This window comes from Pinus tabuliformis, chromosome 8 (assembly GCF_031772625.1).
Source record: "Pinus tabuliformis cultivar Carrire ecotype Pingquan chromosome 8, CPIR1, whole genome shotgun sequence".
Taxonomy (NCBI): domain Eukaryota; kingdom Viridiplantae; phylum Streptophyta; class Pinopsida; order Pinales; family Pinaceae; genus Pinus; species Pinus tabuliformis.
In genome coordinates, this window is record NC_142294.1 from 1,549,844,983 (window position 1) to 1,549,871,265 (window position 26,283).

Here is a 26,283-nt window from a genome sequence, read left to right on the forward strand (position 1 = left end):
TGCCACAAGCTCTTTTTAACTGTTTAGACCGATGATTAGGGTAACAGTGGAAAGAGTGCGGAATGGTCTTTGAGTTCAAATAGAGAACTTCAAACATTGACACAATATGGGTCCGTAAAAATGATTAAGATGGAAGTCACAACGGGAAGGCGGTACAAAAGAAGCGGGTCCATCTCGTCGACGGCTGATTACGGGGTTTTCCTTGCAGCCGGTTATCTTTTACCCATTTTTATTTTTATTTTTTACGGCATTGTTTAAACCTGATATGTTTTTAGAATGTTAGGGTTGAATTTTGCGCATTTTTTCTACTTGTTTTTATTTAAAATAGGTTTTTTAATTATATATTAATTCCACACCTTAAAAACCCATGAAATACTTAAATTATGGAAAATTTGCAACAACTCAAACCTGTGAAGAAATCACTATCAGATTTTAAACAATCTATACTGGAATCTATACCGCAAAACCCTCCAAAACCTACAACATATAAACTACGGCTTTTTCATGTGTTGTGGTAAAACGTTTTTTTTGGTCATATAAGTGTACATTAATTTTGCTGGGCACCATTTGCATCTGGTGAACTACAATTTCCATAATCTAAATGTATAAAATTGGGAATGAAAACCCCTCAAAAGACGTATAATTCTAATGGAATAGGCGAGGGCCAGCCGAGAGCGATATGCGCGCCGTCAGCCGTCATTCTCACCGCCGGCGCCTTCGGATTGATCAGGGCACGGTGGCACCGCACCGCCCGCCCTGCGCGCGATCCACGTACGTAAGGTTGATCACTGCCATCTGCACTCCACACGTGATTACCAGAGGGGATTTTATTACCCATTACTTTTTGTGAGCTCATAAAGCAGAAGAATACAAAGTGGACGGGTCGAGGAGGGGGGGCCGGGGGTGTTAGTACGCTCTTGATGTGCTCGAAGTTCGAGAAGGTGCAGAGAAAAGGATTAGGTTTGCAAGCGGTGGCGTGGGGCGAGGGGCCGTCGCTTTATTTCTCGTTGAGGCCAGACCATGGCAGGACAAAACACTCGAAAATCAAGACGGGAGGGAGTGGAGGAAGAGGAGGGAGGGTCGCGAGAAGGGAGTGGCAGAAGACGAGTGACCTTCTCGCAGCAGACGAGTAGTACAGAGGAGTCAGGATAGGAAGATCCGTAGGGATTTTCCTTGAACGCAATCAGTACTTTTTTGGTACTTTCAGTAGATCTTTAAATTATTCGCTCAGTAGACCTTTGTCATGCAGATTGGAGAGGCAGTGAGGGAGGCCTAGGTTATGTCAGTGGGTATTCGGCGACGGGGAATTTCGTTGTATGAAGAAAATGGTGAAATGAGCTGCATGTATTCTGCTTTTTCGGTGGGTTCAAAGTGGTCGGAGAGTGGGGAGATGGTGCTGGTCACAGCAAAAGATAAGATGCCCGCTATTGTTGGTTTGTGGGTTTTGTACTACTGGGCCAGCATGATTTTGTGCGGTGGATTGTGCTGGAGCTGAACACTAAACATTAACACATATGTCACATGGTTCTCGAAAAGAAAAGGAAAAGGCTCAACGGCATCTCTGTTGGGATCCAGAATTGAGAAAGCGACGCTTGTGGGCTGGTGGGTTTCCACAATGAGAGGCTCCTCCCCGTGCATATGATGCATTTTATTCTATTTGTTGATCCTGTCAATGAAAAAAAGAGAGCAGTAGAATCGGGCATTGAAATACATGATCAGCAAGAGATTGAAACGTAGCTTATGGACCCCCGAAGGAATGGTGGGGGGGAATACGAGGTAGGAGGTAGCCAGCCGAAAGAGCTGATCTCAGAGAACTATTATACAAACACAGTCTGCAAAAGAAGAAATACTGTGATGCATTTTTGGATGATGCAGTAAAGGCAGACACCTATGAAAAAATTGTTTCATTCTGAGATATGGAACACCTGAATGCAGCTGCTGCCCAAGCCTCCTCTTCGCTTTATGGAGTTAGCATGGCCGAGTACGGAGACGTCGGCGTCAGCTCAATGATGGCGCTGATGACCCAACACGAGCCTCATGAAAGCGAGAGCACAATGACGACGAGCATGCCTAGTTCATTTTCATCGTTCCATGGCCATGCTGAATGCCTTCTCTCAGCAGCAATGTTCCAGGCCTCTCAGGGAGATCATAAGCTTAAACGGCAGCACGGGATGGACCAGTTAGTGTCTGAGCAGGCTGTCATGTCAGATTCGTCCATGCCGTCGGTTAAGACAGAAGGTTGCTCTAGTCTTCGTAATCAATTTGAAATTCGCAGGGAACAATCAGGAAACTGCTACGCAGATCAGTCCTCAAATGCTCCGCTAGTCACATCGATAGCGTCGCAGGCTGGAGGAGCAGCGCGGATGATAACGTCTTTGGAGGCGGATAGTTCCCATTTCAATGAGGCGGATGCAATAAAATCCAAAATATTAGCCCATCCACAGTATCCGAACTTGTTGGGAGCTTACATCGACTGTCAAAAGGTAAAGACAAGTTGCATTAGCCCGTTGAAACAGAAGCTGCTGCACTGTTTATCAAGTGTCAAACCCTGGGATGTGTGTACACGTATGGAATTCGTATCTAGATGCCTGTCTTTGCATGTGATTGTTGTAATTGCTGTTTCTCTTGTGGCGAACACTTTTAAATGTCTTGTGTGGAGAATAACGCTGGTGTTTCCCATTACTTTTCCTGTCAGTACAAGGCTCGTGAAAGAATTAGGGTTTTGTAAAGAGACACAGCTGCTGATGTCCTAACATGCGCTGTATGCAGAGATAAATTTGGATTTTTTTCACAAGCTTTTTCACTAGGATTTGTTTCGCACTAGTTAGTTTGACTATACGATGTGATAAATTTTGAACTCTAAGCTGCATCTACAAATTTTATATCTCTTTGCTGATGCAGATTGGGGCTCCTCCCGAAGTCGCGGCGCGTCTAGATGCGCTTAGCCATGAATACGAAAACCAACAACATCGGTCGAGTCTGAGCATCGGAATGGACCCAGAACTAGATCAATTTATGGTAAAACTTTTACTATTAGATTTATTTTATGGTAAAAGTTTACTATCAGAATTATTTTACCCTTCTGGCTACGAACAATTGTTCTGACAACTTTTGATTCATTAGCGGCCATATAACTACCACTGTCTGAATGCTTAAAACCAAAGTGATTCATGTGAAGGGATTAGCTTCTAAGGTTACTGGAAACAAGATGATATCTAACGATGCATTCTTTCTTTACCAGGAGGCTTACTGCGAAATGTTAACTAAATACCACGAGGAGCTCACAAAGCCCTTCAAAGAAGCGATGTCATTTTTGAAGAAGATTGAAGCCCAGCTCAATTCCCTAGGCAAAGGAACAATACGAATTTCTCCTTCAGGTAAAGCTTGCTAAAGCTTGCTAGCTTGCTGCATTATTTGTATTTTCATAAACCTTTCTACTTTTGTTTTCTTTTTCGGCTAATAATTCTGTTTCATATGAACTCCACTATATAAAAGTTACCCTATTGTGAGGAAAGTAGAGTGAATTCGAAGGAAACCTAATATGCTGTAAACCATGCCAAGCGCAATTCAAGACGGCCAGATGTAGATTTGGAACTGTTCTAACAAAATCTCAAGGCCATGGACCATATGGGGGGGGGCATTTCAACTCTCTAACGACATATTAACTATTTTGACCCAGTGTTTTTGAATGAATACACGATTATGTGCTCACGCATTTTGGGTGTATCGCAGGTCCCGATCCATTTCAACTGCCCTTTTCTTATTACTATTAGAATTTGGACGGCCGTCCCAATCCCAGAATGGAATAAACAAATATCTTTCACTGACTTAAATAATGACACTGTAGTAAGAACTTGTTCAATTCAGAAGAAGTATGAGTTTAAGATTTGCAATGGAAGCATTCACAGTACAGTGGGTATGTTTTTTTAAGAAATACACAGTACAGTGGGTATTGCCGTTTTCGATACGCGACCCCATAAATTATGAAGCAGACATACTTTTGAAATAGAACATAAAAATCTTGCATAACAGTTCATATAACGCTATATAGTTATTTCTACGGAGGCAGGAAGCGCACTGGGATGTATATATTCGAAAATCTTCTCCTGCGTACGGTTCTGTGAGAAACTCCGAAGCCTATGGGAGCCTTGGCTCTGACTGGTATTAAACGGCGAGTATGTTACCAAAATCTTGAAGCTCTTATGCATCGAAGAGGTAGCAATGAGGAAAATAGGTACCAGAAGAAGAATGTGGTTAAAATAATGAATGGAATACCTAGAACACATGTCACATTCTCTAGAAGTGAACCTTTTAACCAATAATGTTGACAGAAAAATTGTTAGCAACGCCGTCAATTGATGTTTATTAAATTGGTTTTATCAACAAGTCAGAATCCCATTTCGAGTCAAATCCTATACGTTTATAGGTTCCTTGAGGGTTTTCATAACATTACTTTTTCTAGGGTTGTAAAGATGGCTCACCAGGCTAAAGATGAACAATTACCTTGAAATTCGTGACTTTAAGGAAGTCTTACTAATGTCTGTTAATTATCTCGCACTGAAGCGCTCTGTATTTAGCTTTTACACGTTATTGCTTATATTTGAGGGCTCTTTATGAGATCTCCCTAGTACTAAAAGAAATGATTGTTATAAAACAATAAGTAGTCTCCGCAATGCACTATATCTTCGAACACTAATGGTTGAAGTTGTTGTGATAGTTGTACTTCAGGTAAATTTCAGATGCTTCTAAATAATTACCATTCAAGGAGGAAGGGAGACCATGCCTTACTTTTTAAAAGAAAAGGAAGGCTGATGCGCATGGGCTTCCAAGAAGTAATGTGGTATATCACAAATGACAGATGCTATCTGTCTTTATGCTTGTAGGATGGCGATCTTATCCCAATAGATGCTTAACCATATCAGTCGCGGTATATCAGAGCCCTTAATCATATTGCAGTTTGAGTCATGTGGTTGATAACCTTGACTGTTAAGTGGAACTAAATGGCTAGTTTCTAGAGTGGGGTGTAGATTAGCATATCCCTTTTTATTTAATATAAGATGGCAATCTGACCTGTTACATTAAGAATGGAAAGTTATATAAAGCATTCCAGTACAATCTCCGGAAAAGGAAAAAGTTATATTATAACATAGAAGGTAGATTGTTCCTGATTTTCTCTCTCTCGATGCAACACAAAAGAAGCAAAACGAGAGACGGTTCAGTGTCTAGAAATTTGAAACTTATTTTAGATGGGTTCATTCTAGGAAGGTATACAACGCCTCATGTTTGTTCTCAAACATCGTACTAAAATGAAAGATGAACACTCCTAAAACCAAGCAAATACTATACACGGACCCTAAAAACAGCAATCACCTCTTACCAAACTTCATACTTGATTGTCTATTTGTATAACTTAACCATTCTAGATGGCACCGTACTCGAGAGAACTAAGAGGAACTTAAGGATGTAGGAGCGAAACTCTCTCAACTTTTATGTCATCCCAATAACTTATTGATTTACTTTCAATCAAGATAGCGGGCTGGTACAAGATACACGAAACTTCAAGTCTGCTGGGATGAGCGACCTCTTGAAAATAGTGTATGGTACCTGTCCACGAAGAATGCACATCTATAGGAGCACATTCTTATTGTTTTCTACTTTGAAGAGTTGTATGCTTGGAACACCTGTGAAGAGCCGAATTATATATTTCTTAGAGGGGTTGCTTTTATTGTTTTATGCTTTATATGCCTTTCCAGTTCCAAGTATGTGAATTTCGTAGAATGAAACGATTATGAACCTTATAAGAAGTAGCTTTTTTGTTTAGTAATCCATGTCTAAAGAAGGTAATCCCAATCCAAAGGGTTGGAATCTCTTATATTATTTGAATAGTTGTTTGAGTATTAATACTCTAATATTAAATTTCAATATGAAAAATTACAATTCTTGTTGAGTCAGTTAAACAAAGACTAATGAGTTATAAGTTATCATTAATTATCAAAGCGGTGAAACTAATTACGTAGCGATACCTTAGAAGCGAAAAGAAAGGGGACTCCTATCCGAATCAGGTTTATATTACACATTTAATTGTGTATTTGTTGTTTATTTTTTAACAACGATAGGCAAAGCCAACTTTCTACCCCCCAAGATTCAGAAGGGAGTCGCAATCACGGCGGCAGAATCGTGCACATGGGTTTAGAGAGGTTACCAATCTTAAAATTTTATTTATTTATTAGTGTATTTTTAAGAATAATTTGTTTTAGAATTTTACTATTTTTAAAAGGAAAGAACGAATACTAGGAAAAGAAGAGACGGTGAGATGTTTCTTGGAATCTTCGTTCAATACGATTAAACAACTCGATGATTTCTTAGGCGGATTCCTCCTCAAGTCAGAACAGAGCACAAGATAATTGTTTAGCAAATTGCAGATTAATTTTGCTTTAAAAAGTGGAGGATCCGATCGATGAGTAGCTGAAATATAGAAATTGTAAGATTTTGAATCTTTGATGTAAGGGGCTTAGATAGTTGTAAATAGATATGCCAAGAGAGGGATTTGGGTTAGTGACAATAATAAAGATGAGTTATTGCTACGTTGTTAAAGCATTTAGGTTGGACAACTGCCTAATAAATGAAAGAAATGGGATCTCCTTCACTGTAACAATAATTCTTTTAATAATAAAATTTATATTCCACATTTCCTTTGTGCATCCATTTTTCAATAGAATGGAGGCTTTAAGAATTGCTATTTATGAAGGTTAATATAACCCTTGATAAGTCAACTAAATTCGCTATACAAGGAGGTCTGGGAGATCAGGAATGATGGTTAGATGTCTTTTAACTAGACGGAAAACATAGACGTGCAACAAAAAGGTGTGACAAATAGAAGTTTCATTTTTTTAAACAATTATATTCCTTGTTGGAAGAAGTTAAGACTTCCCAAGTAAAGAGATTCATAAACGATAGAGACAAAGCTTTCTCAATCTGCTCAGTTCAAGGTTTACACACAAGAAAAATCCAAGGTGAATATGTGTTATTGGAGTAGAATTATGTGTCAAGAGGGCATAAAAACTAGGAAAATGACTTGCATGTTCGTATGTATAAGAGTCTAAGCTTGGAATCCTTCATTGAGAAAATTATTATGGGCTGGTTAATTCCATATGTTTCTTTTTCAATCACAAATTTAAAAATGAAGTTTTTGACCAAGCAATAGATTTTATTGCTACATAATAAAATCATTTCCCTAATAGGGACTTGGGGTATTCTTTACTTGTTGTGCATTGAGCAAGTCACTCTAAATGTTAATGGCAAAGGCATGAGTCATCGCATATTAATGAAGATGTTACATGTATTAAGTATTTTGGGCCATTGTGAGCTTTATTCTCAATAAAATTTTACTATTGAGAGATTTAGCTATGGTGATAAGTTCATGTGTTTGGGGGCATCTAGAACTTGTATGAAAAGCATCTTACTTGATTTTCATACAAATCCAAGTAAATCCAACATAGACCAATATTAACTTTAGATTTATCAAGCATCAAGAGGGATTAAGTCCCTATGAGACACTTAAGTATTTTTTAGTGAAATAATTTGAAGAAAAGTTTGCATAAAGTGGATGTACAATTGTTTTACATGTGTATGTGTGAAGTGACTATTATTATTATTTTCTTTTATTTTTTATTAAATTCAAGCGAATGTGAGAATATATTTTTATTTTTCAATTGTTTAGATCACATAAGTATTTATTACAAATGGGGCACACCTTATACTTTTTTCTATACTAGGATGTAGAAAGTGCCTTTTGGTTCATTGAATAGTGAACAATATAACTATGGTTAAGGTTTAGCAATACAATTCATAGCTTTAGTTCTTGTGGTAAAAATAAATAATTGAAACAATTGCAAACTAAGTTACTAGGAAACAAGTATTAATATGAACATGAATAATAGGTGAATATGAATATGGCATTGTCTTAGAAATTTGTGGATATATTGGTCACTATATAGCATTGTAAATATGCATAATATACAATGACTATATTGGAAGTGATATCAATCATAAATTAAAGTCTAGTTGAAGGAGAGTGAGTGCTTGAGAATTTGGGTTTGATGAGCTTGTGCATGCAATATAGATATATCCTTATGGATGTTACTTCTCATCTTGTCAATCTAGTTGACTTGTGATGGACATAACTAGATTATTGTTGCTCACCATAATTCCTTTAAGAGCCATTAATGGTCTATCTTAGGCCCAAATATGGGTCACTTTATCCATCTTCAGTTGGGATAATTGATGATAGATTTATTGTTGGTAGTCACCAACTTGATGGCCACTCAAAAGGTGCTCTTGAAGTTTGTTATGAGGGTATTCCACAATGTAATGATAATTCTCTTGATGAAAATCTCATTGATATTTTTCTTTTGGAATATGATTAAGTTGGTAATGCTTATATAAAGTGCATATTTCTTAAATAATTCGTCTATTGCATACTTAGAGGCAATGATTATCAACTAAATTAAGTAGTTATGGGATTGACATGGTTAACAATCCCTTAACACCCAATTCTTGACTAAAAGCCTTTTTTAATCTTCCTTTCATGAGGAATCACATTATGTTGATATCATTGCTTACAAACCGTGTGCTTGTCATAATATCTCATGTTTTCACCCTACACTAAAATATTTTCACTTTGAATGGTATATCCAATTGTGTCGCTCTATGTTGGTTGAGTTGCTTGGCATGCACATTCAACTTTGGCCTTCCACTCAGTGCACTTCCACATATGTGAAGCTTTTGTTTTTCATGATCTCTCTTCCACTTGTAGACCTGATAAAGGGTCCATTTGTGAGTCAACATATCTATAAGTATTAAGGGCTTTGTTCTAATATCTGTATAGGACAAGATGATTAGGAATCGGTTTCTCTATATTAATTTTTCCAACACTTTCTTTTGTTGTTAGATGACATACCTCAAAATCTCAAAGTTGCTGCCTTTGGCAAAGTCATATCACCCAATCAGTCTTACTAATTTAGTGACTCAATATCATTCGTAGTTAACTCCTAGAACCAATAATGACTTTGATGGAGGATGTAGTTAGGTGGTTTGCAAAAACTCCCAAAACAATAAGACAATTGTAGCCCAAAATGCCTAGCTTGCCAAGTTGACAACCTTCGGTATGTTGGCACCCAAGCCTCCTCTTAAGGAGGTGATAAGATGACACCTTACCCACCTCCCCTTTTGAAACCCAAACAAGTCTCAAACCTGGAGGAGTCCTTGAAAAAGGCAAAGGTTCATGGTTTGGATGATGAGTTTCATGGCCTTGATTGTGAAAGACAGTGGCTACATATTCTTATAAGGTCCTAGATGGAATTGATGAAAGTGCCCATCAAGATAATATGAATTATATTTTTATCTTATCCTAATGAAGGTACTTTTCTCATGGAATGCTAAGGGTCTTATTAATCCCGACAAAGAAAACCATAGTTTGTAGAGTAAGTACATGCTTTAAATATTGTTGTTTTGTGTATTCATGAAAATGAAATTGTGAGTTTTGTGTAAATTTCTATTCATAATTTTCTTTGTTGCATTCCATTTCTCTTATGCCAAACCATGTTGAAGCAAGGGTGGAATGGTAACTTTGGTCTTTCTACGTCCTTATTCTACCTTTATGAGTTATGGAATTGATACCTCGCAAAGCCTTGTTTGGATTTTAGTGAATTTTAACAACCAAATACTGGGGCTAGATAACAATTGTGCATTTGATTATGCCATAAAATATTCCCTTTTCTATAAATGGGTGTCTAACGAATTATTGGAAGCTCATTGATTGATTTGTGGTGTTTTAATGTGGCTAATGTGGAACATGATAATGAGGGCATGTTGATCATCAAAGTACAATTTGACATTTGGGACACTAGTAAATTTATAAGAGTCAATTGCACTATGACGTATATGGTCTAGACTCCAATTACAAAAAGAGAAATGAAATAGTGATGATGAGGTTAGAGGTAGCCATGTTATTTGAAAAAAATACTTATTATTACATTTGTAGCAAGATTGCAGTATGGAATGCCTCTGTAACTATCGGGAGTGGTAACTCTTTTATCCCACTAACATATTTGTTCCTCTCTCTCTTGGAGGCCTATAAAAATGTGGATGCATAAGACCTACTTTCTTCTAAATATGTCCCACTTAAAGATGCAAAATTATCTTAATAAAAAACAAATGGTTTGGATTCTATTACTTATGCCAACGGACGATGAAGGTTGAATCCCAGGGTAGGAATATTGTGGAAACAATTTTCTTCTATGGGGGTGTTGTCCATTATAATCCCAACAAAAGCAAATAGTAAATTGAACTATTGTTAACATACTCCAACTATTAGAACAAAATAGGGGGCTTGAAGAAGATAGACTCATTCTTGTTCCTTCAGTAGGATACTTATTATTTTATTACAATGGGGGAAACACCCTCGAGGTTTTCGAAGAGTTCTTATTCATACCACTAACCTGTTTGTTTCTTGTACCTGTGGGATGCTAAAAAGTATGGATGCATGAGACCACACCCCATTTTAAGAACAATAATTATCTTAATTGTATAAGATATATTTGGAATCTCTTATCAATGTGTAGAGGCAATTTTTTTTGGATTCCATTGTAGGAGGAAACCATTAGGAAAACTAGTTCCTTTTTGAAGGAGTATGGTTGCAATATTGATTCCATGAGTCTTTAAGGAATAAATTAGAGGAATTTGATGACATGCTATAATTTTACCCCTTTGATGAGGAATTGCAAGCCATAATTATTGACATTAGATAATTCATCAAAGTTCATTTTAAGAAAAGGGCCCAATTTAGAAGTATACATAGGAGAGAAAAGTAGCCAAAAATCATAGGAAGAATTCTTTAAGGCCTTAACAACCACGTGGGCACCATACAAACATTATTGTGATTAAAATGACCAATGGTTCATTTTCTCAGCAAGAAGATATTGATTAGTTTTTTATCCACTACTGGTTGTTATTTGAGTCTTCTAGGTTTCACACAAGAGCATAAGGTGTCCATGCAAAACTTGTTTCGACATACTCCTTGTCAATTGTTTATAGAGTAATGAAGAATATGCAAGTAGTGTTTGACTTTGGATGATCTAAATATTGTGTTATTGGATATTTCCAAGGATAAGTCATTCAAACTTTCTGGACATGGTCCTTGCCAACTCTTTAAAGACCAATAAAGAGTTTGCAAGTAGTGATTTCCTTTCGATTTCTGTTGTCGGAAATGCCTACCCTTGCAACATACCACTACTTGAAACACCCAAAAACATTGAAACGTATACGCAATCCTTTGGAAATTTTTTTGAGCAAACCATACAATGTTTCGAAATCTAGAAATGCCATATGATATGGCCAACTCCATTTCAAGGCATTTTAGTGATTTCCAATGATGTTTTGAAAATTTTTGGATCCACAAAAGGGCCCATGATGGTTATGGGACATAGGAAATATCACCTTGCTCATGCAAATGACTCTTTAGGACAAAATAAAGAGAACAAATTAAGCTTGAGAGGGTTTATCACCGTGGTAATGTTTGGCATTTTTAAGGTAAAACTTGACATTATCATTCGTCTTTCCTTCTCTATCCTTTTACTTGAATTTTTAATATTACCATTATGTGTTTGAGGATGGTTTTATCTTTATTGTACTTCTTAGAATTCAATATACCTAATAGTTGGCATTTCGAGATTATCAACTTTGCAATGTTTCCACTGGATTCTATTATATACAAGGGTATGCAATTAGCATTGATTAAGAGTGCAAATCTATGATTTTTTCATCATTAATCATATATGGTAATTGCTACAGACATGGGTTTCCTTCTAAAATGTTATTTACAAGGAAAATTCAAAGGATGGGAAATTATTTTGTAGTGTAGAAAACTTGATGAATTTTACTATTCCCTAATGTGAAACTTCTAAAATGTTTGACGATATTTTTGTTTAAAAAATTAAAATTCTAATGATTTTATGTTGTCTTGATAAAATTTTACAATTTTTATAGTAAATTAATTTTATCCTCTAAAATTTGAACGAATCATTTAAAAAAAAGGAAATTGGCAAATCTGTTTTTGGGGAAAATGCATGGATAATTAGACCATTTGCGAAATTTAGCACCAAAAATTTCCCTATATATCTATATTTTTTTGAATTTTTTTAAAAAATATTCCCCCCCCCCCGATGTATCCATTTTTATTTTTATATTTTTATTTTTATTTTGTATTTATATTTATATTTTTAAATATTTGGGTTAGGGGCGGGTGGGGGTGCGAGGTGTTGCGATGATTGTATGACTCGGTTTTTGGAAGCTTGTACATGTTTCGATGTTTCATGCAACTTACATTTGGATGAGTTGACTGTTGCATCGATGGAGATAACGAATGATAAATCACTGGGATTATGTGAATTTTAGAAGATCACATGGGAGGTTGTCAATCTAAACTTGCTCTAAGTATATAAGAAGCTATTAGAGAGACATCATTTGACTTAAAGAAGGTACAATCACATATTATTGCTTGGAGGCCTTAACCTTGTTACTTGTTGAAAAATAGTAACAATATTGAATGTGTCTTGCATAATTTTGGTAAAGGCACTAGTCTTATGCATGAAGCACATCTCATTGAAGATCATATAGGATCTTTTGCTTAGTGCAAGGGGGATTATGTAAGGGTGATTGATTTTATATAACACCATTTTGGTGTGGGAAGACATTGAGTGTTTTCATTACGTTGGCCTTGACATCATCTTCATTAAAATTTATTTGGAGAAATCTTATGATCGGGTTGAATGTCTCACCTAGGCCACGCTCAAGGCCTCAAGCTTTGGGAAATTCTTCTTTAGAGTTGTTGAGACACTCTTCTTAGAAGTATCACCTTGCTTAATCATCAATTAGTGTAGGTTCAAATCGCTGGACAAACCATCTAAAGTCCTTCCAGCAAGGGTGCCTATTGTCCTACACCCTTTATGTTATGGAGGTAGAGGCCATGGTAATTTCATCTATTAAGGTTTGATCAAAGAAATAACCAATTAACATGGGTAGTTGGTAAATGGGCATTTTGTATATGACCCTTTTATTATTATTTTTTACAATTAAAGCTATACAAAGCACCTCCATGATATTTTTTTGTTTTGTATTGGGTCTTGAGATCTAGTTGCTGAAAATGCAATACCTCGCACTATAGAAGATTCCACATTAATGGAACACTTTTGAATGGGTCTGACAAAATTGTAGCTTAAGGTGTTGGCTTTGTGCTTCAATCACATCTTAACCTTAGATCATATAGACATTGTAGAAAAGGTTTAAAATAGGGAGCTTTGTTATAGATAATGATATTATTATGTAGTGAATGGAGTTGGCTTGATTCTTTGCTCTTGATGTCCTATTCATTAATATTGTTTTTTAGAAAGATGACAAAGTCTAATGGCACTTCATTTTTGCCATGCACAAGGCCCTATGCTTGGGGAAATTATTCCTCAAAGCCAGTAAGACAATCTTCTCGGAATACTCAACATGCTTAGCCATGAACATGTGTTAATTGAAGGACTTTGGATGTGGCCCTATGCTTGGGGAAGTTATTCCTCAAAGGCAACAAGACAATCTTCTTGGAATACACAACATGTGTAAATTGAAGGACTTTGGAATTTCAAATTCCATTCAACAAGGGTGTGTTTTGTCCTCAACCCTTTATGATATAGTGACAAATGACCTAGGTATTTATCCATTAGGTTATGATTGAAAGAGTGGCATTTAGAGAGAGTCCATGAATAATTTGTAAATGTCCTTTTTGCACATGACCCTTTCTGTCACACTTCTTGAGGAATGTATTTCTATGGACTCCATGATATACATTACCTCTAATTCTATCGTGCTTGAAGCGCCAAAATTTATTGAGACAAAATGTAATGCCTCACCTTGGAGGGGTTATTGCATGTTCAGTAACACCTTTGAATGTATCTAACATCATTTTCGCCAAGGCACTAGCATTGTGCATCACACACATATCACCCAACATCATTTTTATAGAATAGACAATGTTTATTAGAGACATTTTCATTCTAGATAATGTTATTCTTGCGTGGGAAGACATGCACTATGCTCACTACCTTAGCAAATATTAACTTCAAGAAATCATATGAGAGGGTCTATTGACCCTTTAGTATGTCCATGATTAAGGCATGGCCTTTTGGAAAATTCATCAATAGTGTTGTTAAGACACACTTCTTATAAGCTTCGATGGCTTCTTTCTCCAAAATAAAAAAATAAAAAAAAAACCATAATTTTTATTAAATATATAAAAATTACATTTTGTAGAGACACAAAGTGTGTATGCATATATAGACAAAAAGTTATATGACTTTGTGTAAAAGACGTGGAAGCAACAGAATAAGGTTTAAAAATAGACTGAGAACCCTAGAGAAAATCCCAAGAAATGGTTACAAAAAAGGAAAAGAAAGTTATGGCTAAAAACTAGCATTTGTTTTTTTCTTCCTTTCCTTTTTTGGACTTTATGCGACCCATCGAAATTTGGTTCAACAAGAACCAAGGCCAACTCTTGTCACATTTGAGGGACATATTTGTCTGAACTCTCTGATACATGAGCTCTTTTCGTACCTCCTTTCCCATCCAAACATTACAAGGCCTCTAGATCCAATCATTGTTGAGGAGGAGAGTTTGTACCTAGCAAAACCTCAACAACTCCAATCTGAATGTCTTCTTGCTGAGTCAGAATTCTCACCTCTTGTTTTTCGGTTTTATTATCCATGTTATCCTCCGCCTGGTCCTTAGAAGGGGAATGCTCTGGGAGCTGCCATCCTCTTGGTCCAGTAGGTTGCCTCTTCTTTCTCTTTAGATTCTTCTTTGCATGTGGTCACGTATTCTGTAAATGTCCAGTTTGTAAGCATCCACGACATAAATGTCGTGTTCTCATATCTAAGAGTTGTGACCAATGGAAGTTGTGGTGTTTCAGAGTTATATGATCTGGGAGCCCTTTGCAAATATCAATCTCCATGCATATCCTAGAAAATATTAAGAGTCCATTTTCAGTTCTTTCCAAGTCTATTTTTTTGAATTTTCCCAGCGTGTTTCCTATTTCTTAAAGGAATTTATGATGCCAAAAAGGGAGAGGGAGGTTTGGAAGCTGCACCCAAATTAACATGGTTGAGATCACCATGGTGGTGGCATCAAACTTAGGGAACCATGGAGTGATGAATAGTCCAGCTCTACCCTAGAACCAAAGACCTACATTTAAAATAAAATCCAAATCCTTTTGTGTTTCAAACTCAATTATGAAAAGGCGCTTTGAACACAGGTATATGCCACAAATTGGAGAAGATCCACTGAAAAAGAGCATTAGGTTTAGGCCAAAAGCCATTAAATCTGCAAATTATTGCTTTGGATTGAAGAACAAAGAAAATAGAAGATACATTAGGGAGATTTACTTCCATGGAAGGAGCTTTCTCCATTTATTCAACAATGTATGGGCCTGGAATACTCTGGTTCTGATGTGCAAGGGCAAAGTTATTCCCTTGTACAACTTCCTTGAAGTAAACAGAGTGACCAATTGAAGCCTTGGATCCACTGACACATCCTCTCTGCCTTGTATTTAGAACAATAGTTGATTTTCTAGTAATACAATAGTATTTAGTTATAAAGAGTCTTGAAGAACCTTGCCTTTGAATTGCAGAGATTGAAAATGTGAGGGCATGCACTCTTTGTTGTGAATAATATGCTCAAGGGAAGAGACAAATATATTTTCTCTTACCCAATTCACTAAGGACTTCCCTTTGGGACTTTTAACAAAAATTGGAACAATTCCTCAGTATTATTTTCTGACTGATAAATTTGAGTCTCAAGCTGTAATAAGCTTTGGTGGATGTTCATCAACATGTGTAATTGTAGGGTGGGGCTCTCTTCAACTCAAGTTGAGAATGATGTTTGTTTGCAACAACCTTTTAGGCTATATGGCAATATAGGCATTGGATTATTTAATTTACCAAGTGACTTGATCAAGAAAAATTTTGGCCTTGGGTTATTTAATTTACCATGACTTTATCAAAAGACATTGTCCCCACCAAAATAGGGGCTTTGGAAGTTGGTAGACCTTTTTATTTTTATTCTTTAGGATTGGGTTTCTATAGAGAATACTATATACCACCTATAACTTTTTGTGGTTCCTTAAGCTTCAGGATCTAATGGACCAAAATACATTCCCACAAATAAAACCTACAGGAATTGCGCACTTGGATTGAAAAAACAAGGTTGGGTTTGGATAAAACCTAGATATATTTTTTAGTTGCTTGGATTCAAGCGCTTTTAGTTCTAGAAACCACCTAAATATATTTGGGGTACCCTTATTCAATGGATGTAGAAAAATATTGAGAAATTGTCAACAAAGCCCATTTTAGTGGTTGCTAAATTTCAAATGTAGGCAAATGCATGGGAAACCACCTATGATTATTATGTCTCTTATTAGGGTCTTTTTGCTAATGCCTACTACTTCTTGCCGCTAGAGAAATCCTTGGACAACTTTATTTGAGCTAACATACATGGAGAAAAAGTTTTCCATGGTGTTAATTGGAACTTGTGCTATATCCCTAAAGATTGGGGAGATATGGGGAAATTAGGATTCATACAGAAGCTTAAGTCTTATGTGCATAATAGGTGATTTCATGATGGAAATAAATGAATTTTCAAAGGTGCTTTAGAAAAATCATATTTGCATTGGAGTTCCTCTAGTAAATAAGTCTTGTTTGGGGCCCAATTTGCAAACTCTTATTATCATCTCAATCATGTGAAGCTAAAAGACACCTTTATTTCTCAGAGTATCTAGAAATATTGGGAGGTTTTCAATGGACACTATTAATCTCGCTAATGGTCTTTGTTTTCTGACACAAAGGTAGGGTTTTTGTCTATTGTTCTTGGTTCTCGACCAAGAGTTTTTAGGAGGAATCATAATTGTCATATATATTTTTGGTGACTATATTTGAGATCCAAGTTTCAATTATTAAATCATGATAGGGTGATTTGTGAAAGGATGTAATCCAAATTCTTTATTCATGAAGTTGAGCCTATAACCTCAAAAAGCTTTAATGGAAAAAATGGAAGTGGAATAAAACTATCACTTTAATGTTATATATGATTTACAAAAGAGTTAGAGTTCGAGAAAATACATGACATGAGGATTAACACTAGAGAAAGTATAGCCTAAAATATTGTCCATGTATGGGTGCACATTGTAGTGGTAGTATTGGCATGAATAAGACTTCCAAATCATTTTTTCTCTTGCTATATTTAATCATGGCATGTGCCTATGCTTTCATTTAATCATGGCATGTTCTTATGGTCACACACAACCATGGCATATAACTTTGGTGTAGGTGCACATATGGATGGACAATTTAAGAAATCGTTAAAATGATAATGCAATAGTCAAAATAGAGTGTTGTATTCTTTCTATGTAGGTGTTTACCTTTTGAACTCCTATACACTAATGTATTGTGGTATATAAACATATGGAACTAAAATGAGTTGTGTATTGTTGGTAGTGTTATTTATATATTTGTGTCAAATTGGTGCTAAGGTTCGATGGACTATAGTTTTGGTAGTGCTATCTATGTATTTGTCTCAAATTGTTATTTAACTTCATATTTTTCTTGTTCTTGTACATACTTCGTTGTGCAAAAACATGTTTTGAATTTGTTCAAAATTATCAAGATAATGAGAAAAGTTTTGAAATTACTTTTTTGATATTATCTTCATGCTTAAATTTTTTCCTTGCCATAGTCTATTTGTTTTGTATGCAATAATAATACATTTTGATTGTGTTAATTTTTCTAAGGGGACATTGAGATCAAATTAGTATCAGAGCACATCCTATCACGTGTAATTTTGAATTGAGTACATTAAGTTGATGGTTATGGCCATCACTTAGACAACAAAAGAAATCTAATATAAATTAATAAATATTGTGGGACTTCTTCATACTCTTAGTTCAAAAGTTGTGTGTATGGATGGTCAATTGATAAATATTGCCCATTTACAAGTTATCATCCAAAAGAAACCCATGTAAGCAATCCAAGCACGCAATTAAGTAATATTGGAGTAGGGCCAACGGTGAATATACGTTTCTCTCTTAATGTGGAAACCAAGGTGGATTGTTCATTGTATGATAGTTAAATGGATGCCTTGTGATTTGATGGATATCGATGCAAATTATACTCTTGTTCCATTGTATAAAATTTCATAGATAAATACAAAGTTTCCTTCCTAAAACTATGCATGAACACAAAGAAGAATTTCTTTGGTGGTAGAATCCATATGAGTTTTACATGCTATGATTTGGGATGTATTCAAATCCTTAACGAAGGAAAATTTATATCTTGTCAACTATTGTAAGTAACAATGACAATGGTGATACATTTTATATAAATCCAATCAAATGATAGATGTCTACATCTAGGATTTCAACAACACCATTTGTATCAGAGTGATTGATGATTAAGAAAAATTGGTCATGCCATGATTTGGGATGTATTCAAATCCTTAATGAAGGAAAATTTATATCTTGTCCACTATTGTAAGTAACAATGACAATGGTGATACATTTGAGAAATCAAATCAAATAATAGATGCATACATCTAGGATTTCAACGACTACACCATTTGGATTAGAGTGATTGATGATTAAGAAAAGTTGGTCGTGAAGTTTATTAGTAGATGTTTAATGTCATCACTTTTGGAGATTTCTGTCAAAAGGATAAATTTGTAGAGGCTATGAAAAGTTGGAGGAAATATAACAATGTTTCTAGTGCTCACATTTGTCAATCAAGGAAGGAAGGCAATTGTAAACAATGACTTGCATAAGTAGCCATTCACCTAATAAAAGGAGAGCGCACTAACAAATAAGAATGTTCCCTCTTCAACTAATCTAGATTGGATCATTATATTGTCTGTTATCCATATTGATGCTTTTAGAGTTGAAAAAGTGGAGGAATTAACTCACATGACCATTTTTACTAAGAGGACCCAGTTTGACAAATTGGCGTTTGAAACTTTCCAAAATCATTTTGAGGCATTAAATGATGTTTTTGGGGGTCAAACTTCACCACTTTAGCGCCACACCTTTTTATCTTATTTTACACACAAAGACCTTTCCAACGACGCAAGAATCACTTCAATTAGAGTTAGTATGCAAAAATTATGCCACTTAGAAGACGACCTTCTTGTTTTCACCACCATAACTCAAGAGGATGCCATGTCAACCCCCATAACGGAAAAGGGGCTAACCACGTGATTATGATGAAGACTCTAAAAGAGTTTATATTGTAGCTCTCGTCAAGAGTTGAGGTAGTCAAACCTAACCACTAGTAGATTATGAGGTTGTGTTATAATCGGGTCACTAGGAGGAAAAATGGTTCGATGCTTTCCAAGTGCATTTGTTCCATAGATGAGCAAAAATAGCAGAGGGGGATAAGAGATAGAGAACACAAAGGATTTGTTCAATGTAGTAGCACACGGGCCATACTTATTTATGCTTGCATCCATTTACTATTCAGAGAAAGAGAGTAGAGCGACCTCACCTTCTAGCCGAGCTTTCTTTTGAAAGGGTTTCCTAGTTTATATATTGTGTCAAATCATGGTTGTGAGTTTTTATTTCAATGTTCTCTATATTTTGTATGGTTTTAATTTGCATGCATATGCAATTAACAATAATCTACAGATCTAGAAATCTAAAGAGAAACAAAACCATATTAGTGTAAATTTCAGATTTTTAAATATAATTTTATCAAATTTGTTGTGATGATATGTCCAGTGGAATATTTATTGTAGTTTATGGATCATCAACTATTTAATTTGCATGCATATGCAATTAACAATAATCTACAGATCTAGAAATCTAAAGAGAAACAAAACCATATTAGTGTAAATTTCAGATTTTTAAATATAATTTTATCAAATTTGTTGTGATGATATGTCCAGTGGAATATTTATTGTAGTTTATGGATCATCAACTATTTTAAGAGCCAAGACTGTTCTTGGGATGTGTTCAAATCCTAAATCAAGGACAAATTCAATCTCCTCATCTATTGGAAGGAACAACAATCATGGAAATGTCATCAACTATTTTAAGAGCCAAGACTGTTCTTGGGATGTGTTCAAATCCTAAATCAAGGACAAATTCAATCTCCTCATCTATTGGAAGGAACAACAATCATGGAAATGTCTTAGATAATCCAAGTAAAATAGAATACTTATACATCTAAGAGTTCAGACACTACACCTTTGGCCTCAAACTGATGGAAAAAAAGAAGAAGTAAATATGGTCAATGAGTTCATTGGTATAATGATAAAGCAAATTTAGTAGCAAGTTAAATGTTTGTTTCTTGTACTTTTAAGATTCATGTTAACAAGCTAAGTTAGTATAGTGTAACAACAAATTGAGGAAGCTCAATAATTTTGCTAGGGATGATTCCAATCAAGGAAGACCATTATAAAAGATGGCGTAGAAGGCATTCAACATCTCTATGCATCAAAAGATTTAATCAACATCACCAAAAAGACAAAAAATGTTGAAGAATATGATGCATCCATTTGTAACTATTATGAGTACAAAGGACATTCTAGGGATGGATACTGGAGGCTACATGTATAGAAGTTCCATAAGTTGATTGTGCCATAATAGGAAGAAAAAGGAATATCATGATTGCTAGTGCAATAGAAGGTATTTCTTTAATGGAAGCCTTGCATCTTGGTCCCTTACAAGTAAAAGGACTTTCTCTATCAATTTCCTATAACAATAATGAATTTCATCTCATCTTAGAAGTGGTAGTGATGAGTCATAATATACTTATAGTCACAGATCTTGAACCTTGCTCATTGGATTAGCTTTATAGGAATAGGGACTTGTTGAAAGTAAGTCGTGTAGGGGTAAAGACTGCCATCTCAACAGATTATGTTGATGAAATATAATTTGATATGGTCCCATTAGATATATGGTGTGATTTTTAGAATTGTATAGTTGTAGTGTTATAATTTGATATATTCATGTCATATAAACCATTACAAACTAGTTAAGGATGGCCAAAATTAGTAAATGGTATTGTAGAAAGATCCAACATAATTTGTTTTCGTTTCAATCTCTAAATCATAGATTGATCAAAGCCTCATCATATTTTTATTTGATATTCTCACAACATGATAGGAAAAGTAAAAATGCATAAGCAACTAGACAAGTTCTTGAAGCGCCATTCTAACATATTCTAAGAACTACATAGAACGCATCCACTCTATTTTTTGTGGAACATTGTATTTAATTTAAACTAGGAGTAATTATGCCAAATATGGTGTTGTGTAGGACTTCATTGTTGGAAAATAGGGGGATGAATAAGAATAATTAGGAGTTGCTAACAAAGGGTCAAATTCAACCCAAATAAGTGCTATATGGATCATTTTCTTGGTTTCAAAGAAAGATGGCAAATTGAGTTTATGCATGTATTGTACACTCTTGTATAGAATCACTATACATAAATGATATTCATTATCTGGTGTTGATGAATTGATAGTTAACCTTGAAGAGATGGGAGTTTTAGTAAGATCAATTAGGATTATGGTTACCCCCATATCCATGGCAAAGCCAAACTATGTGGAAGAAAACATTCAAATGGTTAGTGATGTTGTTTGGTCTTACTATGTCTCTTGGGATGTTCATGTGAATGATGGAAGATGTGTTTGACGGTATCTTGACACTTTTGAGAGTGTGTACCTAGATGATATATTGGTTTTTATTAAAACTGTAGAGGACAACTTGCAATAGCTACCCCGAGTATTTACAACATTGGAAATAAAAAGGTACCTATGAGCATAAAAGGGTGTATGTTGGGGTAAACTGAGCTTTTTTAAATTGAATTATACATGATTTGAGATGGACTTGTCATTTTTCAATGAAGGTTTCAACTAATTTTCACAGGGAATCACTAAAGATGATTCATGGGTATAACTAGTTATTTAAAGAATTTCATTGCATAGTTTTCCCATGATGGGAACACTCTTAATTCATTAAATAGTAACCAAATAAATTTCAATTGGGGTACCATGTAGTAGAGAGCTTTTAGAGAGATCAAACAGAGAGTTGTGATTGCTTAACAAACCTTTGAGATCAAGGTGGAAGGCATTATAAATGCCATGGTGTATTGTTTTTAAGTAGCACATAAGACTTGTTGCATACCAATTTGATACATTTTTGGGAACAACTCTAATCGACATACCATACGATAGAAAATTGGACATGTTGGTTTAAGTAGTGGAGTTGGGAAACATTATTTGATTGGAAATGACATTGAAGTTTAAAATAGTGACTAAGCTTCTTTGGTATCCTTAGACATAGAGCAAGATTGTGAATATGTGCTAGGTTAAGTGGATTGTGTGTAGCAAGGAAACATTGTTTTCATGTACCATAAAATGAGTACAAATAAGGTTGTAGATTTCCTATAATGGTTGCTATTATTCATATTGATAGTTTAAGTTTCAAAAATTTGGTATGAGTGAGCTTAAGCACATTCTCTAATTTTTTTTTTGTGCATCTACATGATTCTACAACTTTATTACAACCTTTCGAGTATAATAGCTATGTGATTATATACTAAAGGATGAGTTTCTACATATTTTAACACCTTTTGTGTTTTTGATATGAAATTACAAGCTAGAGACGTTGTCCAAGGTGGACCAATAAAAAAAACACTTTGGGATGGAAAAGATAGCCATATGATTTTGCATAGGTATGTATAGTAAAAAAAAAACTGACACAAAGTGGAAGTGTTTGTGAGAAGTTGGTCCCTCTATAGCATATTTATTAAGCCCTTAGGTCTTGGTCCACTATGTCGCTATTGCTATGTTATTGTTTTCATTAATGGTCCATGCACTATTTATAAGTGTACTATTCATTTCCTATACATACCAAGGATATATAGTTCAAGATCATCAAGAATTATTTGTAATTATTAGGCTTAAAATAGGTTGCCTCCTTCAAGTATGAATTGGGTACTTTTCATGCTTATTTGGCCCATACCATTTGGTATTAGAGTGTCGAACCTTCATTTGGCTTCTTCAATGAAGTCATCTTACCATTATTGCTTAAATGTTTTTTGGAATATTGAAATTGCATGAAAATTTTATAATTTATTAAGGAAATAGTGAAGTACAATAGGTACAAATTTTAGAATGAGTTAGCTACATTTGCAAGTTACACGTCTTATAAGTTAGGGTTTTTACCTAGTCCTCAAATTAAGATTAAAAACATGGTTTCGATAAAACATTCATCTTTGAAAATTGAAAGGTCAAAGTTGTGTTCCACTTTGTGGGATTTGGATAGATAATAGAGTTGGTTGTTTTAAGTCTAAAATTTAGAGCCATGAGGAAAATATTGATGAAGTGACAGTTTGTTCAAGTTTGCTCTCCTAAAGTAGGGGAAAACTAGAAGGTTTTTAGTAATTCCACTACAATGTTCCCTTGGAAGGTCCAAATAGGAGGAGATTGGTGGGGGCCTAAGGAGGAAATATCTAATTATATCCTATAAAAGGTTCATAAATACATGATTAAAGTTGGCAAAGTTGTAATAGGTTCAAAGTTGAGTGAATAATAGGGATTTACAAGGTTTTCCAACTTAAACTTCTCATAACTCTTGATTGGAAGCTCAATTAACTTATAGGAGCAACAAAAATGGAAGAACATGCCAAGTATAATTATGGATTTCCTCATCAATTGGAAGGACTCGTTAATAGAAGATAAAACTTGGAAGGATGTGTTATTTATACAAAAGCCCTTCAATTATTCAATTGTTGATGACACCACTTGTTTGAATGGGTTGAGAATGTTAAGCTCCTCTATAAAGGGCCATCACATTGCTATTCTTATATTATTATTATCATTATTGGTCATCTCATTGTTTGTAATTGTGATTTGGTTTTTAGGGATCATGTAAACAAAAATGGTAAAGGAGGTAAAGGAGGTTGCCCTCTTGAAGTGGAATTCTTATTCTTTCATTCTTTGACTTGATTTAGGGGTAGGACTATTGGATTGGATATTTTTTATGTCTATTTGGTTATTTCGTCCATATCAATATCAATGCTACATTGGATGTTGGACAAATACACTCCACTTTTATTCTTGAGCAGACCATGGTAGTCATTCTCAATGTAGTTCTTTGGAGGTCTTGCAAATACCTATTAGGGGTAATGATTATTCGATGATACTAGTGGATCATTTCAAAAAAGTGGTTGCGATGATACCATGAAAAATTTATAGTGTCAATTGACAAGCAATGCAATTTCTCTTTCAGAAGGTATAAGCACATTTCTTATTAGCATCATCAACCATATCTCACTATGTAAATGAATTTCGCAAAGAATTTTACTAGTGGTAGGGATTGATGGAATCCAAGCTAAAGAGGGCACCATCATGTATGTGAATTTACCGCCATGCATCATGCATTCCTATAACATTTATGACTCTATCTGTCCATGGTAATTGCTCTTGCCCCGTTGTGTTTCTTTATAATATTATAGCAGTTGAGCTTGCAATTGGTTATGATGTGGAAGACTACTCACAAGTGGACCTTCCTTTATCAATCTCTATAAGAGTAATGCCTACTCAATATGTCTAGTAAGAGCCCACCTATGTAGGCAAGTCAAAAGGCAAGGAGGAATCCCACTTGAGTGAGCCCAGCACAATCACAAGCCAGTAGCGGAGCTGATCTTCCATTTATATACGTATTTTGTTAAATAGTAAACCACATTTTATGCCAATTGTTGCACATTTTTAATCACAACCATTCAAAGACGTTGGATCTTGAAATCTTATATGTGTGTTATAGTTACAAATGTAAAATACATGTCACAATAGATGCTTCACCTTTTGAAGTTCATCTTGGATTTTTGCTAAAGGATCCATTATAGTTATTATCTTCGAGGAAATGAGATGGAAAGAGGTCATTGCACATGGGTAGATGCTTCACCTTTTGAAGTTCATCTTGGATTTTTTCTAAAGGATCCATTATAGTTATTATCTTCGAGGAAATGAGATGGAAAGAGGTCATTGCACATGGGTAGGAAACAAGTTTTATAGATCACATTTGGAATATTCATGATCATGTACAAGGAGATTTGCATAAGAGTTGGCAAAAGTGTAAGGCCTTGATTTATCATCACTCCGTCAAGTAACTGATAACGTCAAGCTACTTTAAAGTGAAATAAACAAATAAAGTTGCTTAGATATGCCCTCATACTATCTTTGAGTCAATTTGAGACAACATGTTTATCTTGGACTTACCATCTTGCATGGGCATTCATATAACTTTTCATGCAATCACTTGAAAATCTATGAGCCATCAATGTTGGATAATGAGGAAGAAGAATTAACCACATTTTCCTAGGAAGAGTTAGCTGCTGATGTTTGTGTGGAGATGGAAGAAGATAAAGGTATATAGTTAAAAAGCAAGCTACCATACAAGGAATCCAAACCCTTTACCAGGTAAAGCTAAAAGGAAGATTACTTGACACTGGGAAGTAGTTCAACCTAAAGAGAAGTAAAGTTTTTTCAACTAACTTGCTACCACTCTTGAGAAAAGGGGTTTATTTGGAAAAGGGTTATAGATTAATTAAGTTAATGACTAGAGGAGTCGTGCTAGAGGAAGCTTAGCATATAATATTTTCTAAATATAAGTGTGCACTGTAGTGGTATCTTTGACACACATTAGAGTGGAAATGAAGTTGTGTTATGGTCGGGTAAATTATCATGTGTGACTCTTGTTGTGCTTAATTATGGCATCTACCAATGGTTGAAAATGCACATAACTTAGTTTGAGAGATTTTCTAAATATAAGTGTGCACTATAGTGGTATCTTTGACATGCAGTAGGGTGGAAATAAAATTGTGTTATGGTTGGGTAAATTATGATGTGTGACTTTTGTTGTGCTTAACTGTGGCATATACCAGTGGTGGCAAATGCACATAACTTAGCTTGAGGCAGTCACATCTATGGTCATAGATGCACACAACTTAGTTTGAGGCAAATGCACCTATGGACTGACAACTCAATGATAGCTCTATAGTGATAAGAGATTATAGTATTCTCTCTTTGATTGTTCATCATTTTTACTCTTGTATACTAGATTGTATTGTAAGAAATGAACGGATAGGATGTGAAACACTCTGTATATCCTTGGTAGCATTAGTTATTCACCTCTCTCAC

At 35.2% G+C, this 26,283-nt stretch overlaps 1 protein-coding gene across 1 annotated transcript in view; it reads left to right on the forward strand.

The window, feature by feature from the left end:
• Positions 1–982: 982 nt before the first annotated feature.
• Positions 983–26,283, forward strand: part of LOC149241837 (homeotic protein knotted-1-like) — a 129,821-nt gene continuing 104,520 nt past the window's right edge. The window contains exons 1-3 of the mRNA XM_089374068.1: positions 983–2,483; positions 2,902–3,018; positions 3,242–3,377. Of these exons, the coding sequence (XP_089230194.1) occupies positions 1,917–2,483; positions 2,902–3,018; positions 3,242–3,377 (820 nt within the window). The 5' untranslated portion in view covers positions 983–1,916. The remainder of the gene's footprint in view (positions 2,484–2,901; positions 3,019–3,241; positions 3,378–26,283) is intronic.